At 38.7% G+C, this 17,609-nt stretch overlaps 1 protein-coding gene across 1 annotated transcript in view; it reads right to left on the bottom strand.

Annotated features, from left to right (window-relative positions):
• Positions 1 to 17,609, bottom strand: part of ASTN1 (astrotactin 1) — a 120,985-nt gene that overhangs the window by 36,402 nt on the left and 66,974 nt on the right. Inside the window, exons 5-12 of the mRNA XM_053468591.1 lie at positions 17,423 to 17,599; positions 9,656 to 9,763; positions 9,377 to 9,526; positions 8,920 to 9,087; positions 8,557 to 8,641; positions 7,227 to 7,301; positions 6,428 to 6,565; positions 5,850 to 6,000 (exon numbers count right to left, since the gene is read on the bottom strand). Of these exons, the coding sequence (XP_053324566.1) occupies positions 5,850 to 6,000; positions 6,428 to 6,565; positions 7,227 to 7,301; positions 8,557 to 8,641; positions 8,920 to 9,087; positions 9,377 to 9,526; positions 9,656 to 9,763; positions 17,423 to 17,599 (1,052 nt within the window). The remainder of the gene's footprint in view (positions 1 to 5,849; positions 6,001 to 6,427; positions 6,566 to 7,226; positions 7,302 to 8,556; positions 8,642 to 8,919; positions 9,088 to 9,376; positions 9,527 to 9,655; positions 9,764 to 17,422; positions 17,600 to 17,609) is intronic.

The following is a 17,609-nucleotide window of genomic DNA, read 5'->3' as shown; positions in this document are numbered from 1 at the left end:
ATGTGATTTTTTTCTCCCTATGACTGTATTTTTTTTAAAGTGTTTCTTATAGTCCCCTCTCTCTCTTTCTCTCTCTCTTTCTCTCTTCTCTCTCTCTCTCTCTCTCTCTCTCTCTCTCTCTCTCTCTCTCTCTCTCTATATATATATATATATATATATATATATATATACACACACTTTTTCTCCCTGTTCTCCTTACAATTCTCATTCTCACCTCCCTTTGCTATCCTGTTCTCTGTTTCACAATCACATTCTGCTTGTGATTCGATTTCTCTTGTTAACAGATTTGATCTCCTCTGAGGGGAACAAAAAGCGCTGCCACTTTCCCTCCTGCATTCATCTGTCTTTGACAGAGCAGGTGCACCGAGGTGTCAGATACTAAATAAGGGGACGTGTGATCACAAGTCCCCCCCCTAAACTGCCAGTGTCAGCGCAGAATGCCAGGTGCTGCATTTTGAGTCAGAATTAGCGCACTCTGTTCCTCAAGTGCCCATATTTTACAGGGAACTGGAATGAATTGCAGTGAGAACATTAACCTATGGTAATGTATAGAGGTGCAGATCATGAGCAAGATATGCACTTTAAAATAACAAAAACACTACCAAAAGGATTCTAGAATTGTGGAATTCAAGGTCACGTTGATAGGCCCACCAAGATTCCAAGTGGTTAGAGGTGTGGCTATCGATGGCTATTTGACCTATCAATGCATATTTTAGGCTGTTTATAGGCTGATTATTATGACTTTTAAAGCTTTCGAACACTATGAGCCAGTCATACCAAGAGGAACATTTGGAAGGTATGAGTTAGTGACAGGTTGCTAATTGAGCTCTTCATTACAAGCACCCCTTCCAGATTAGGGTTTGATGATGCATCCACATCATGTTTTAACACCTAACGTTGTCCATGGAAAATGATAAAGTCGTTACCATGTTAGTAGCTAAATCCCAGTGTCCCTGTCTATCTCCTTTTGTGTCACTCTTCCGCCTCTCTTGTCACATTTTTATGGAGGTCACAGTGTTTTCTGCGTATGAGTATCACAATGTTCTACAGCTCCAAAAATCACATATGTGTTTAGAAATGTAATGTTCAAACCAATATATTACTCAAAAGAGTGATACTACAGTCACAATGTAAAAAAGGAAATATTTGGTAAAGTATTGCCACTGGTTTCCTATCTGGCAACATTCTCAGGACATTATAGGGGGTTGAATGTTGTCCGTATGCCAACAGCATACTTAAATGTTAGTATTTTCAGTCTTGTTCATAGTGGCTGATTAAAGTACAGAAGGTATGAGGTTCTGCGTAAATTGTTGGTGCTATATAAATAAAACATAATAATATTGAGCTCACCAAAGACCGAGAGCTCAAATAAACAGAGAACCCCAATGCTCAATACGTTCTCTTAGTTGGGCTTCCTTAAAACTTTGAGTCATCAAATACTAATTCAAATGAAAGTGTGGTTTAGTAGGGAATACCCTATTTATTTAATTGATTATTGTAAGAAAAGGAAATGTGAAAGAAGAAAATATTCATACATATTCATTGTCAATATTAATAAATACTGACTGACTTCCAATCTCTACATTATTATTATTACTATTATCTTTTATTTATATAGCACCAACAATTTACGCATAGCTTAATACAATACATATATTCAAGGGGTATGTCAAGATGAGAATTGACAGACTAAGACAAACCGATACATTAGGTGGTGAGAGCTCGCCTCGCAAGCTTACAATCTTAAGGGAATGGGGTGACAAAATTAAGGCACAGAGAAAGGTGAGAGGTAGTGTGGCGGTTGTATGAGTGACAGGGAAGTTATGGTGCGGCTTCTCTGAAGAAGTGGGTTTTGAGAAGTTTCTTGAATGTTGGGAGGGAGGATGAATGCTGAAGGTTTGGTGGAAGTAGATTCCAGAGATATGGGGCAGCTCAAGGGAAATCTTGTAGATGGGAAAAGGAAGAGGTGATAAGTGAGGAGGAGAGCCTTAGCCCATGGGCAGAACGTAAGGATCGAGGAGCGTATTTGCTTACTTTCTGCAAACAACAATGAATCTCTTTAAATCATAGCAAAAATACGTTCCATCGTCAGAAAAAAATAAATGAAAACAACCATGCTACGTTTCTTTTCTGCCAATCATTTTAATAAAAACAACTATTTAGTCTCTTCTTCACTTTCAATCATTTTTATTTTTTATGTAATTTATTATTTATTTAAAATCAAGGTTTATTGGAGGTAGGGTATATTTGCTAAAGAACCAATCTAAATGTGGAGCAATCACCATGGACACCATTTGAGTGTTCCCAGTGATTGATTCATATTTAACACTTAGCCAGTTTTACCTTACACGTATGACTCTATGTATATAAATGTATGTTCAACTTCTAGTAATATGTATGTTAGATAAATTAGATATTCTGCTACAATATGTTTCAAGCTGATTTCACTTCAGTTCCCTGCTGAAATAGAAAGACAGATATTATTATAGGATGTCATGTCCCTGAAGGAAGTGAAATCAATCATCAGAATGTTTTTGACTTTGACTTGTGCTGTATTCTGAGCCTCACTAACCACCGTATTAATCTTGTCAATTAATATCTCATGCCCTCACATTCTCTCTGGAAGTCCGTAGCCGTATGAGCAAGGAAATATAATGTATGCATTTACATTTATGATTTACATGGGTTGTGTGGAACACAAACAATGTGTTAGTAAAATTGCAAATGCATAATACTGCTTTTGGATTATAAAATTATCTTTATGAAACTTGGATCATCTAAAAGAACACTGTAGCCCTATGCGTCTGGTTAAGCTGCCTATTGCGATACCTCATAATAATATGCACTTTTATTGTATTTAACAGGGCAAAAGATGAATATTGGCCACTGTCAACATTTACATAAAATAAAAACACTGTAGAACATAAACAAAAGAAAAATAGTATGCACTAATGAAACAACATAACAACCATGTATTAACTGAACACACTGAATGATTTTCACTATTGTTCTTCAATATGTATTCTTTTTTTTTTTTTTATAATTAAAAGTGACTTCCTGACACATATAAAATATCTTACATTTAGCAAGATTACTGGTAATTACTGGTATTAAATGATTTTTGCTGACCTACCATTTAATTAATAACCGCAAACTTTGTAAGGTTTTGCCATCTTCCCACCCATGTTTTTTTTTGTTTTGGTGGCATAGACAGTAGGGTACCTAGTGTTGTGTGATTAGTGGGTTAGTGTTAGGGAGGGGGAGATCCAAAGCCTGATTTTGGGAGGGACACACATTAATGACAATAATCAGTCCAGAAGTTCAAGGGCAGGCAGCACATGATCACAAAGGGTTAACAAGCTGAGGTTATGAAGCAGGAGATAATCAGGATAACCATGTAACAAGCCAAAGGTCAAAATAAAGGTTGAATAAATAGAAGGCAGTAATGATAATAATAATAATAACACTCACAGCCAGACACTCATACTAACATGCAGACCAACACTAACAAACAACAGACAAACATACTCAGACATGCTAACACATACCCACCCAGACACTAACACAGTCAGGCACACACATTGACATTAACGTAACAGGACATTTATAACACACGCTAATGTACCCAGATAGACAGACACACTAACAAACACTAACTAACATATCCAGACACACACAGTCACCACACTAACATACCCAGACACACACTAACATACCCAAATGTGCACGCAGCAAGATTTGACGCAGCTCAACCCCCGCCTCCTACTTGAGGAGGAATACAGAGGTAAGTCTGGATTTATTTGGGATTTTCTTCTTTAGGCCTATGACCGGACCATGCTGTTGTCTTTCTACGCGAGGGCAATTGCCCCTTTGCCCCCCATGTATCCACTTATGGTGTTAGGTGAAGCAGTTCCTTGTACCAGCTGCATTTCTGCAGACTGGGATTTTTGCTCAGTCTTGCCGCCTAGGGGCACTCTTTCAGTCTGTCTCCTGCACTTATTCATTTGTCACATTAATTTACAAATTAACTTCTTTGACTTAAGCCCGGACTTTAATATATTCCCTTTTCGTTTAGTTCAGTGTTGTAAATTCCCTGCGACTCCAGGCTTACATTCAATCACAATTTATTCTGTTGCATGCATTTTAAATAAGACATGCTGTTCTCTCCATGGTCCAGTGTGCAAAAGAACAATATCCAATTCCGTAAGGAATTATTACGTTGTTTAAAGTCACTGTTATCTTAACTACAGGACAAACACCCTCAGGGGCCCATCCATGCCTGCCTTTCTACTGTGAAGGTGCGACTAGAGTAAGAGAACATTAGGTAAACCTGAGAGTAATATATTCCACCCCCCTTGCCTGAAGTGGTTTGTTCCAATGACACTTCCTGCATGAAGCTGAACAGTTAGTGCTTCCTGTGACAGGGTGTGTATGTGGAAGGGCTTCCTACTTCTAGGGGAATAAGTAAAATATCCCTGTAACAATTTATTCTCTGTACCTTAAATTATGTGCTTATCATATCTATCATAGCTATACACAAATGACACATAAATGGTGTCTCCCTAAACCAGCCATGAAACTGGATAGATGGACGCAAGGAAGATTTTCTAAAATAAAAGGTCACCCAATTTGTAGCCATCACTCAACGTGTAAATTAATGTTCCTCCCCTTAATCTCTGGCATCCCATGTACAGTAACATGTCATGCACGTGGGGAGCACATGCATGCCTTGCTGGGATGAAGGGAAGGACACTGATGTCCTTCAACTGCATCCTCTGCGGTTTGTAGATTTTTTTTTTAAATAACTGTGAATGAGCCCTTAAAGGACATCAGTCAAATTGCTGTTATACACTACTTGTAATGTCCTCTCTACCCATTGTACAGCGCTACGGAATTTGATGGCGCTTTATAAAACAATAAATAAAAATAATAATGGCCATATGGACAGATGGATAGATAGACTAAATTGAGAGAAACAGCTATTTTGTAAAAAATATTAGGAACAGCAAGTCAAAAGGAATGTAAATGTTGCTTGCTTTATGTAGTCCTACATATTTGTTGGCTTTAAGTCACAGAATAAACATTTCAGAAAAAGAATGGACGCTTAGTTCTCATTAAATGGGCGAATGCATAACAGACTAGAAGATTACTCCTAGTCCATGCTATATGACCCAGTTAACTGAACTTGTTGACTATGATGCATTAAAGCCATTAAAGACCCATACTGCTCTAGGTTTTGTAAATCTCAGTGTTATTAACCTATTCAGTGTCAAGGGGCCAGGCAACAAATTGCTCTGCTATGTATGGCAGACCTCTTGACACGGAAGGGGTTAATCATATTAATCATTTGGTGTAGGGCCGTGACTGCTCTATCTGTGAAAATAGCCACAACGGTCACAGAAACTTTCTGTGCAAGGAAAAGCAGCTTTTCACTTCTATTTCACTCCATTTCACTTCTATTAATAAATATATGAACAATATTCTTTGACACATCCATTGGCTGCATCTCACACCCCCACAGTGTGTTGTATATACAATTTCCACATTACCAGTCTGTAGCCTAACAAGTCACCTTATTTATAATTCAAGTAGAGGAAAGCAAAAGGAATATTTGTCTCTGAGTGACTCCAATTAAATATGCATAAAGGAAAAGTTTTGGGAATCATGGTTCACAGAAGTGTCCTTTAACCTTTCCTGCAATTGGCTTTATACCGTAGAGTAAATTTTGGGAGAAGATAATATGATTCTGTGATGTAACTTTTATAATAAAAAAGAACCCGTGGGTGATCTAAACTAAATCAGAGAAAGCTAAATATGTCTCTTGCTTCTATAGCTACAGATCTACGTACCACGCAGCCATTAGAGTCCAGCTTGCGGTCAGAGACACAGATGAAGTTCTTACTGCATCCCCCATTACTCTTGGAGCAGTCACGGACAGGTCCAAAGGAGTCTAGGAGAACCTCAAGGTTATCAAATGAGGAAGAGGCCATAAGTTCCTCTCTATAAGCAAAAGAGACAGAAATAAGAAAGAAGCAGAGGGCAAAGGGGTTTGGAATTACAGCAAAAAATAAATAAAACAAACAGCAATAGAAAAATAAAAATCAATGGGTTGATGAATGAGAGTAGTCGGAATGAGTAAAAAAAAAAAAGCATAAAGCGCGATAAAGAAAGAATTGGCTGATCACAGCTATACAGATTAAGAGAAAATACAAAGCGTTTGGTAGAAATGATGCTTTTTTTGATAACAATTGTGTACAAATGCTATTTCGGACCGTTTCAGTTTATCCACAAAGCACAGCAAATACTGTATAACCATTAGTTACCAGAATGCCTTGTCCCTGATAGGAGCCGGTACATTAATCAGAGCAAAGGATGTGGGTCTTCCATTGACACTCTGTGTCCCTTGTGTATTTTCACACACACCTACCTGACCTCCACTGCATCCTCCATGACAGTCATGTCTGTCTTACACTTGGCTGATGGATTAATAGCGAGTTCAGCCGGTGGTATGACAAAGCTTTTACTGAGAGGAAGCCACATGCCCTCTCCTAGAGTGTAAGTAAACCTGCGTAGACAAAAAAAGAGACCTCATTATTCTGCACATGCATCTTTATAGCAACAGTCTAAAAATGCAGTGATATTTCAGACCTGGAAATGGATAATGTAGCCCTGAAAGATTTATAAGTGGATCACCACGATGCAGAAATGATAAATTTACTATATAAAAAATGGATTAACAGAGGTTTGCACCAGCATATCCTAACAGGCCACCATACAATCTAGAAAGTCACTATATGACCATTAGCGTGTAAATGAATACTAAAATTATGGGGCTAACAGACCGTGTTGCCCAAAATACTACCTATTCTTACTCATTTGTACTTACAAAAACATTATTAGAAAACACAAAAGTATATTTCTTGCTCTAAAAGGCGTTTTTTTTTTTAAAGAGTCATTGAGAAGACTTTTGGACCCTTAGGTCAAGAGTAATAATTTACACTTTCATTTCTGACAGCTTGTGAAATGCTTTTAGGGGCAAATGTGGCTTTTGAGATATTTCAGCCAGTGGATGCATGTCCCCTTGAGCTGTAAAGGTCATTAGCTGGTCACAAAGTATAGCCCAAAGTTTTGAAATGTCAGCTGTCACCACACATCTTCCTATTTACAATGAGGTTAATATACACTGCTGCGTTAATACCCCATTCTCTGGTTACCACTCTGTGTACCTGAAGATTTTATCTGAAGGCTGTTCTCCCAGAACCAGGTCAAATCCTCTCTGGAACATGGTATAAGGCCACGGGCTAAACGGAAGGACAAAAATAGTTGAATGTCATCCCTCCATTCAATACCTCGAGGTAGTCTATATAATATTGATGTTTTTATTCTTTACACAGAAGCAAAAATAAGGTGAGATAGGCTGTAGTGGAGTTTAAATTCCATAGTTTAATTAATGGGTGTCCTACAAAACAAAGAAATGACCAATTCAAACACCTAATATGGCTCAGTTGCAGTAATGTTAGCGCCTTGGCGCATTGTGCTGTGATGAGATGGAATGTTTTCCCACTAGTGAGAGGAACCCCCATGGGCAGATCTCGAGTCCCGGACATTATACCCCTAATTTCAAGAAGGGAGTAACACAGAAGCTGAAGATAGGGTTAGTGAGTTCTGTGTGTCAGTCTTGGTTTGTGTGTGTCTGTTTGACTATGTGGGTGTGTGGTTATGTTAGTGGGTACTTTCCTTTTATCCAGAGCCAATACGTTGTTTTTAATCCATTTTTATGTGTAAATATTTGTTTGTTTTTATATACGTTTCTTTGACTATGTGTTTTGGCAGTTGTCTGTCGGAGGAAGGTCAGCATCCGGTTAACGGATAGTCGTCTATCCTTTGTGACAGCTATTCGTTCTTCTATTGCTGGGCCAGGGAATTGATGTTGATCAAGTGGTGCCAGGGTGAATTGGGCATGAATAAGAACACAACTTATCGAGATCAACGACAGCTAAGTGTAAGAATAACGCCAATCGAGTGTTTCCTCAGCAGCGGGTATTCGGAGGAATTTGTCGGGAGACCTGCAAGTACTTCAACCTTAATGACGGCAATTTGGGAAAATACTGAAAGAGGCTCTATCATTTAATGCGATAGTTGGCGTGCTCACAAGACAGAGGAAAAGGCTGGATTTGAGTATTTTAAAGTCAATAATTGCTACAACTTCATTGATTCGCATACTGGCGTCCACACACAGAGCGTTAAGCGAATGTGGGGATCAGCTAAATGGCGCAACAAACACAGAGGAACAGCATTTGGAGTAATATTTGGCCAAATTAATTCGGAGGCAGCACGTGGGACTCGAGGGCATATTTGAGTCTTAATTATAATTTTTATTGTGTCTCTATTGTTGCATAGATAATGTATTTTAATTTAAAGTTTTTTATGAATGGCTCCGGATAACAGGAAAGTACCATCTAGCATTCATTTTAGAAAAAAACACCTTTTTTAGTGATATTTGTTAACAAACATTTTGTTTTACAACAGGTTTTAATACTATATAAATGTACTTACCCCTGGTTGGTTCCCCATTCATTACGTATACAGAGGTGTTTGTGAACTGGATCCCTCATATAACCTTCATGGCATAAACAGTCCCCTACAGAAAAGTGAAAGACCAAGGTACTATTGTATGGTTCTCTTGACTATTTACTGATAGCCCAAGGCTAGATTTGTAATCTTATATACATACGGTAGATGAGATGAAGCAAAATATTACCCAGAACTCAAGGTTAAGTAGCACTATGGATGGCATAAAACATTAATGGATAAGCGTTGTATAGGCAAAACTACATGGAATGTTACTAACACTCATACATTCTAAGATACATGAATTGTTGGAAGTACACTTGAGAATAAGCACGTATTTGGTTTTACCAGTGTCTGGGTCGCACAGATGTTCACAAGGGTCCAGAATTCTCCTTGAACACAGGTCTACTGCCCAGGGGCCACTCGAGTTCATCTGGGAGAAAAGGAGGACCTGGGCTGGATTCAGCCAGTCACTTGCATCCAGCTGGCTGCCCTCAACCAGGATGAAGCGGCTTCCTAAAAATAAAAAATCAATGGAGAAAAAACGTCTAATTCCCTATGATAATAAATACTTTTTTGTGAATTTGGTTAACAAAGATTTACAGATAAGAGTCCCCAAAATGCAAAATCCAGAAGTCATCCTTAGCATCATAAATGTTATTAAAAAAGGAATTAATACATAATAAAACTTGTTTTAGTTGGTATCTATAGTAGCTGTGATTTTGAAATGCACCAACAATTATTCCACCTTTATCTTTTTTTAAGTAATTACTTAAGTAATTCAAATTAAAGTCTGCATCCATACCATCAGCAATGAGGTGTTCTGGAACATGAAGAGTGATCTTCACTATCAAGGGACAGCTGATGTGGGACGAATAGACCAAGCTAATGACACAGCTGGTCACACCGATGAGTGTCAGAGTCATCTTGCTGACAGGACTGCGTGGGGAACCCACTGCTGAAAAAATCAGGCAGAGGAAAGAAGTCCTCAATAATACTCATATCATACATGTTAAGTCTTTGCTGTGTATCTTTACATAAAGAATGATTAATTAAACACAGGAGCGTAGCCCTCCAAACCGACCTCGGCTGCGTCTTCTGCTGCGAGTGGGATCCGTATAGAAGGTTAGCTGAGTTTCAGAGTCCATCTCTGCTGCACATTCTCCTTCAGGGTTTAGGAAGGCTGAGCCTGCTGCAAGACATAATTCAAAATCTTTTGATAAACACAAAGAAGATGGGACATCGGGGTATGGAGAACTCCGGATCAATGCAGTAATCTAATGAAATATAAATAAACCTTCACAAACGTATCCCATTGCTCTAGGGACCAGTAACAAATTGCAAAACTACATACTGCCAAAGACTCTGGCAGTCGAACGATTAAAAAACTACAAAAGAACATGTCAGAAAATGGTATGTAGCCGATAGTGCTAGTCTTCTCCTTTGGCATCTTGGGTTACATCTAATTTCTAAAAGACTGTGTTTGATGCCTTATGGCCAAGCGGATCATAGACTGAAACGATTTTGGGATAACAGATATTTTAGACACTCCATTTCTTTATCTAATCTGTCATATATCAAATATTAAAGGGAAATAAAAGTACTGCATGGAACATTGTGTACAACCACAAAATAATATAAAGAATCTCTTAAGGCTGACCCAACATATGTGCCGACTGAACTTTCTGTTGAAGCTGCTACTAGTGATAATGCACATTCACACACATACACACAATAAAAGGTATCATCTACGACTAGAGACTTTGGTCAAAGTTTCAATAATTTAATTGATCTCTTATCATAGTACCTTCTCCCCTTTTTCTTATAAAGGACAGCCTAATGATGCACATCATCTAGCTTTACAGACAGTAATGATCACTGCAACATATGAGTAGCATTCACAAACAACTGCTATGATGCTGGACCGGGGACTGTAGGGGCAACGTGTCCCTGCTGGACAGACAGATTGAAGGCACTACCACCAAAAACTCCAACATTCTTCTTAATGGCTGGTGCATGGACAAAGGGCGATATCCCTTAAATGCTTGCACAAGTGAACGTTCACCTTGCTTTCACATTAATTAAACATGTGACACTAGAGCACCTTAAGTCCTATTAGGAATTTTTATTTCTTCTTGTGCAACGAGCACTGTATAAAGTAATGTAGGTGAGCATTAATAAAAACTTTAGCTCATTTTGCTACTTGGCTTGCAGACTGGAGGCTGCCATTATTGTCAATCCCGTGATATTTGGGATGACTTTCCAGAGTGTCAGGCTTGGTGATTAGGTCTGAGGCATTCTATTATTTTCCACAGGCAGTAGGATAATAAGGAGGATAATATATAGGCTCCGAGCGCCCATCTAGTCTACCCATTTTCCTGATGTAAGACTCAGCTTCTATGCATTTTTAGGATATTTGTTTTACTCTTTAACCCCCCATCGCACCAGACATTAGATGGGGATGAGGAAAAGGCACATGATAAATTCCGTGCCCCCCCCTTAGGTATATTAACATATTTTAATAACTTGGGGTGGAGGAAAGGGAGGCGACTCCCCCTCCTTTCTTTTTGAAGACGTGCTTTTACCATTTTTCTATATGTTTATTGCTGGGGTTGTGTTTATAAAACACATTTTGCAAGTTTAGGATGAGATGAGCGTGGCATATATTATTGGATTGATTCAAACTGAATTTAGTAAAGTCAATTTAAAATTAATTTAAACTTCAGCAATGCTTATGACTCATCATAAACATTTGTTTTTACCTGCATTAACATGTACTATTGATTCACAGTACCCTAAACAGGTTTTTTTCTTTTTACTAGCGTAGGTGCAATTCCAAGCAAACCATTAGCCTGTCACCTCTGCCGTCAGTTTTCCTCCCAGCAGAGCTCAGTTCTATTGCCAGCAGACCATAAAACATGAACACATACAGCTGCATCTTAAAATAAAACAGTGCAAATGGAAGCATTAAAACAAATCCTGGTCTTTATCCACCGGACCACGTCAATCGATTGTTTATTCCTCATGCTTAAAACCCTTCGCCACTGGAACGGAACATAGTGTTATCAAGTCTGTTTAGTTTATTTTACATTTAAGAAACACTTTGTTGGTAATAGTGATATAAACATAAGTAAACATATTCGTTTCTACATTACATGAACCTTTCCATGTCCATGACATCATACGATGTCATCTACACTGCAGCTGTGAAAGCTTTCCATTTAATCCAAAGTACAGGAGCCTGTCTAGCCTAGAGGAAGCCCACTGTGACGGGTGAAACGCGTCGCCGACTTGTTCATCATTGCTGCTGATTTGATGCTGCACTTTTTTCCCCCTGCAAACCCTCATGTAAGGTATTTGCTACTATTAAATTATATACTGCTTTCATATATGCTGATTTTGGCTCTTTCATTATTTAGAGACTCTCATTAAGACACTGGGAAGCTTTCAAGATATCTACTTGGGATCCCTACAGAGACCTAAGGAAAGATAATCTATATTCCATTCAAGGCTCAACATTAGCCTATGTTTAGGATTTTTGCAAATCAGAGGACTTTTCCAAGTCCTTTAAAAGGTTGTACCTTTTTCATGCATTGTTGGACACCTCCCTTTCCTATATACTTGGTGGGGACACCAAAATTCTATTGTATTTTATGAGAAGCACATCTTTACCATTTGTAAGGTTTTTTTTTTATATGTTTATTTGTGATTATCCCTGAATACGCATGATACTTCATTCATTACTCCATAAAGAAGTAGGAAAGAAGTCTTCTCCATCCAACACTCTAGACTACTGGAGATAGCAGCCCATGGAAGCCCATGACATATATAGGATGTGCTGCACCATAAGCGGTGTCCTATGGAGGCTGCCATTAAAGTTTGAGAAATATCAGCTAAGGCAATTGTAACCAATTTACCACAATGGGAAATATAATATTGTTTAAGCAAACAAGTATTTGTATGAGTGACGCAGCTTTTTAGTGTATCAATGGATGAACCATTACTTTTAGATATTGGTCTCCTACACATTTTGCTTAGAGCTTCTAAAAAGCCTAGAGCAGATGACGCGTAACATTAACCTCATCAGGGTAAGTAATTCTAGCTCTGTGAGCCTCCTCAGGTGCTAATAAAACGAACAATATCCACAAGCCATGAATACTTCTGTGCAGCTAGTATCTTATATTGGAAAAACTACAGAAAAACAAACATTTCTGCCAGCACCCAAGGTCTTCAATTAAATAGTATATAGGAAAATATATTCCAGCATTGTTTTAATTTAAAAGTAAGCGTTTTTTTTCTGCTGCAGTCATTGATTTTGTGCTCAGGAATCCCAACTTAAAAACTTTATTTTCTTCTATGCAGGAAAGTGTAAAAAAAAATCAAGTTATCGGTGCAGCAATCATCTGTTCCACTGAGCCACAATGATATTATCGCAAGTAAATATAAATCACTCATTCTCTTTCATAATAAAATGACTTGTAAAGTGTTGTGTAATCAAGGAGAGAGCTGATTTTGCTTTGTCTTTGATGTTGTGTTTGACTGATGATGCCAGTAAAATCAAGTTAATGTGGCAAAAGAACATTAATAACCACATTGATTCAGTACAAGAGAATACAGATGTCCTTCAATCCCAAAGCACACACTTGTACTTGGTTGTTTATTAGACTCTACAAACATCTGGAGCTCCTGTAAAAAAAAAAGTTACTGCGGATTATTAACTACATGGTTTCAGGGTAAAAGTACCGGCCATGTACTGCAAATTACTATTAGGCTGATAGATTGTAGAGCAGGGCTTCCTTCCTCTTCTGTTATGTCTGTGCATTTGTGTTATTATTATTTTTGTATATAATCAATTTGTATATCATTGGTTATTTTGTATTTCCCTATATTTTAATAACACCACGGAATCTCCAGGATGTTTATTAATAAATGATAGTAATAATTAGACTTGTGTATTCGTCTTCGGGCAAACATGAAAACGAACACGAAGAGTCCATTTTTTTGGTTCGTTCCGAAGAAACGTAGAAGAGAAGACAGTGCCGGTAACACGTAGGCAAAGACGAAGACACACAGACGAAGAATCTTCATGATCGTCTTCTTCTTCGTCTACTAATCTCCCCGGTCCCTTCCCCATCTAGCCTACCTTATCTTCACGGCATGGCGGGAGTTGACTGAAGCGGAAATCCGCAGGTTCGCCGTCAGGGGTTACAGGGCAGTGCGAGTGGTTGCTGCCAGAGGAAGACCCTGCAGGTGACCAATAGGCTCACTCGCACGGAGTTTTTAACTCCTGATTTCCATTCCCTTTAACCCCTGCGATGCTGCGTTGGATAACGGGAACAGAAATACGTAGGTTAAATGGCCGTGCAAGCAACCAATAGGCTCACTCACACGGCCCCTTACCACTAGTTGCTATGCAGAAAAAAAGAAAAGAAAAACCCTGGGACCCTGCTGCAACAGTTAAAAGTCCGTGCCAGCGACCAATAAAGACGCTGGTACGGACATTTAACTGACACAGCGGGGCTACTCAATGTATAACCGACAGAGGGCAGCATTCTGTCCGAAGATATATTAGCCATATGTGGCAGTGTGCTCATTTTCATTTATTAATTATTTAAATAAAATATATTCCCATGATCCCCTGGTCTCCCCGCTGCAACAGTTAAATGTCCGCACTCACGGACATTACTAGCAAACTCTTTTTTTCTATTTATTTGGTTTTTTTTTTTTTTTATTAAACCGTTACACGACAGGATTATGGGAATATATTTTATTTGAATAAATGCAAATGAGCACACTACCATTTATGGCTAATATATGTTCGGACAGAATGCTGCCCTCTGTTGGTTTTACATTAAGTAGCATAATAACTTTGGATTTCAAGCATATGGAACAATGCTACTCAATGTATAACCAACAGAGGGTAGCATTCTGTCCGAACATATATTAGCCATATGTGGCAGTGTGCTCATTTGCATTTTTTTCAAATAAAATGTATTCCCATGATCCTTTTGTCTAACAGTTTAATACAAAAAAACCCCAAAATAAATAGAAAAAAAAGAGTTTGCAAGTTTGACAGAATTAATGTCCGCAAGTGCGGACATTTAACTGTTGCAGCGGGGAGACCAGCCGATCATGGGAATATATTTTATTTAAATAATTAATAAATGAAAATTAACACACTGCCACATATGGATAATATATCTTCGGACAGAATGCTGCCCTCTGTTGGTTTTACATTGAGTAGCATAATATTCTGCCCGAGAATATATTAGCTATATATGGTAGTGTGCTCATTGGTCGCCAGCAGGAGGCCCCCTGCTGGCGACCAATAGAGTTGCTCATACAGACATTTAAACTCCTGGCGCCAGAGCTGCTGCAGTACGCGTTAACCCTGTATTAACCCCTTAACCGGAAAAACAAAGAAAAACCAAACACGAAGATGTCCACGAATATTCGCCCGAAGAGAAGACAGGAAGATTTTTTTTTTGCCGAAGACGAGCACGAAGACGTAGAGCCCCCTGGTGCCCAAGTCTAGTAATAATGATATAGCAGTTACGCTTCAGGGTTGGTGGACCCCATGTTTCTGGACTAGATCCCAAATCAGATAGAACGTTTTAGGACTACTTTACTAACAACTTACACATATGACAAAGATAATACAACCTTTTACACCTGTCTCATTCCTACCTTACGGAACTGCTAATGGCATACTATAAGTACAGATGTTTTAGTCACTTGTTAAATATGAATACTTTTCAGACCTAAATAAACCTAATTTGAAACAAATATACCCCCACCATAAAAGTGGAAGATATGTGAATTAAAGACGGAGTGTTTTTTAATCTATTGGGCAGCATGATCATTCTTGATCTACATTCATTTAATACATGGCACTCCATCACAATAAAACCTTTTTTATCTCACAAGGTTGGCAGAGAAAGGTTGGTCATAGCACAATTCAAACATGAATCACAATGATCACATGGAGTCTATAAGGTTTGAGGCACAATGGAAATGATCAGCGATGTAGTCAGGGGCAAAAGTCTTAAATCAAGAAAAAACATTCTGCTCCAATCAAATGTGAGATCACTTTGCAGTTTACCTAAACGGCGATTCACTTGTCAACTCGACCTTAAATAAATCAGTGGCCGCGTCTCGGTATCATCTTAAATCATTCTGCCAAAGGTCCATACTTTATGGCTTGCCAGTTCGATGTACTTAGTCACTGGACAATTCTAAATTCCCAGACTCGCCTTTCATCTCAAGTCTAAACCTACCTTTCACAACTAATGCAATAAAGCCCTTCTTTCTTTATCCTGTGTTCTGGTCTATACCTTTCTCTTATGTTTTTGCCAATGGCTGAAAGAAATGATCAAACTCTTTTTCCTGCTTTAATGATAATATATAACACGTGCTGTCTCTGTCATCGGCAATACATGCCACCTTATATTTAGGTCTTCATTTCCCTTAGCGCATGACAAGGACAGATGACATCAGCTATTGTGGGCCACAAATCATATCACATTCAGCCACTTGGGTTTGACAGGATCAGTATCTGAATTGGCAGAGGACGATCACCTATGCATAGTAATCCCAGACATTCACCGCATCAGCCCATCGCAATGCTGCCAATTCCAGTACGTCTGTCTTGATTATAATATTAGAATTGAGTGCTTATGGTGTAAAAGCAGGGACAAGGTTTTTCATTGTTAGACCAACATTTTTGCCGAATTCTGCACATTCTCTGGACTACACAAGAAATATATTCCAGAAGTGTTAAAAACTGACACCTGTACTCATATGGATTAAGAGAATAAATGGAATTCACATTTGCTGGACCCATAGAATTGCGTGCCATTGTCACATGGCATAATAACCAAATTAATTTCTACAAATGACTAAATTATGGGAAAATTACAAATTGGTTCTAGCTATCAACAGTTCTTGCCAAGATTTAGGATAGCCAGCATGGGACCGAAAAAGGCTTGTAACAGCTGGGCAGGGTGCATCACTCAACTGAGCAGACATGCAGAGTTGCCTGCCACGGTGTGGCATACACACACGCAGCCGTTAACAGTAAAAGTGTGCCATGCTGATGATTGCTTCTGAGCATGTGAAATAATATGTCTATAACTGACATAGAAGAGAGGCAACCAGGGAAAAGATTTTTATATATCAATTTTCTGCCAAAAATAAATTGTACTACTTCTCAATGCCTTACTCTCACATACAAAACTGTATCAATAAATCAATGTCAGTGGAGCCCTGTCTTTTGCCACACCTTTAACCATTCCCTCTTTGGCCATTCAAAATGTAGAGATTTGCATGAAACAATTATTACCGAAAGGGAAACATTAAATGACCAAAGTGGAAAGATAATCATACAGAGGAAGTCTCTAAGGTTGACGCAGAGTCTCCTGGTAAAGCACCAGTTCCCTGGGTCTCTGAATCATTTTCCTCTTTTTTTGGGGTAGGGAAGTGTTCGGTCATGCCCACTCTCCACCTACTTAAGGCATTAACCTGCCCTTATGTGTGACTAGCCCCGTTCTACACATGGTGAGGCCACTAGGGATAGCTCCGCGTAGCCTACCCTGTGAAGATCTCAGGTATGGAGATAATGTAATGTGGATGATTTCTAATATACAGTATACGTCTTGTTTACAAAGCTTATCCTAGGTGTGCTCTCCTTCTTTGAAATTATATATATACAGGCAAGAAAATCAGCAGATCAACACAAGCCGACAGCTTAATAATTACTTCTTCCACGCATATACTTCTTTCAGCATATGGAGATAAATTAATGAACAAAAACAGATATTTGAAGGAGCTGATAAATACACCTACACACTACCTCTCGACTTGTTGTTGATGCGTTTGTGCTGGCTGCTACTTCCACCATGGGACAGCAGTGTTGTGGGCTGGTGGTTGGTGTCTAAGGGACTGGAGGCCATCATGCTGTCCTTGTACTTGCTCATGAGAGACATTTTGGCGTTGTCACTTCCCGATGATGCAGAGTTCAAAGCAAACACTAAGAAAAC

The sequence above is a fragment of the Spea bombifrons genome, chromosome 6 (assembly GCF_027358695.1).
Source record: "Spea bombifrons isolate aSpeBom1 chromosome 6, aSpeBom1.2.pri, whole genome shotgun sequence".
In the NCBI taxonomy this organism is placed as follows: Eukaryota; Metazoa; Chordata; class Amphibia; order Anura; family Pelobatidae; genus Spea; species Spea bombifrons.
The sequence above is the reverse complement of the archived record's forward strand: the minus strand, read 5'-3'. Positions and strand labels throughout refer to the sequence as shown.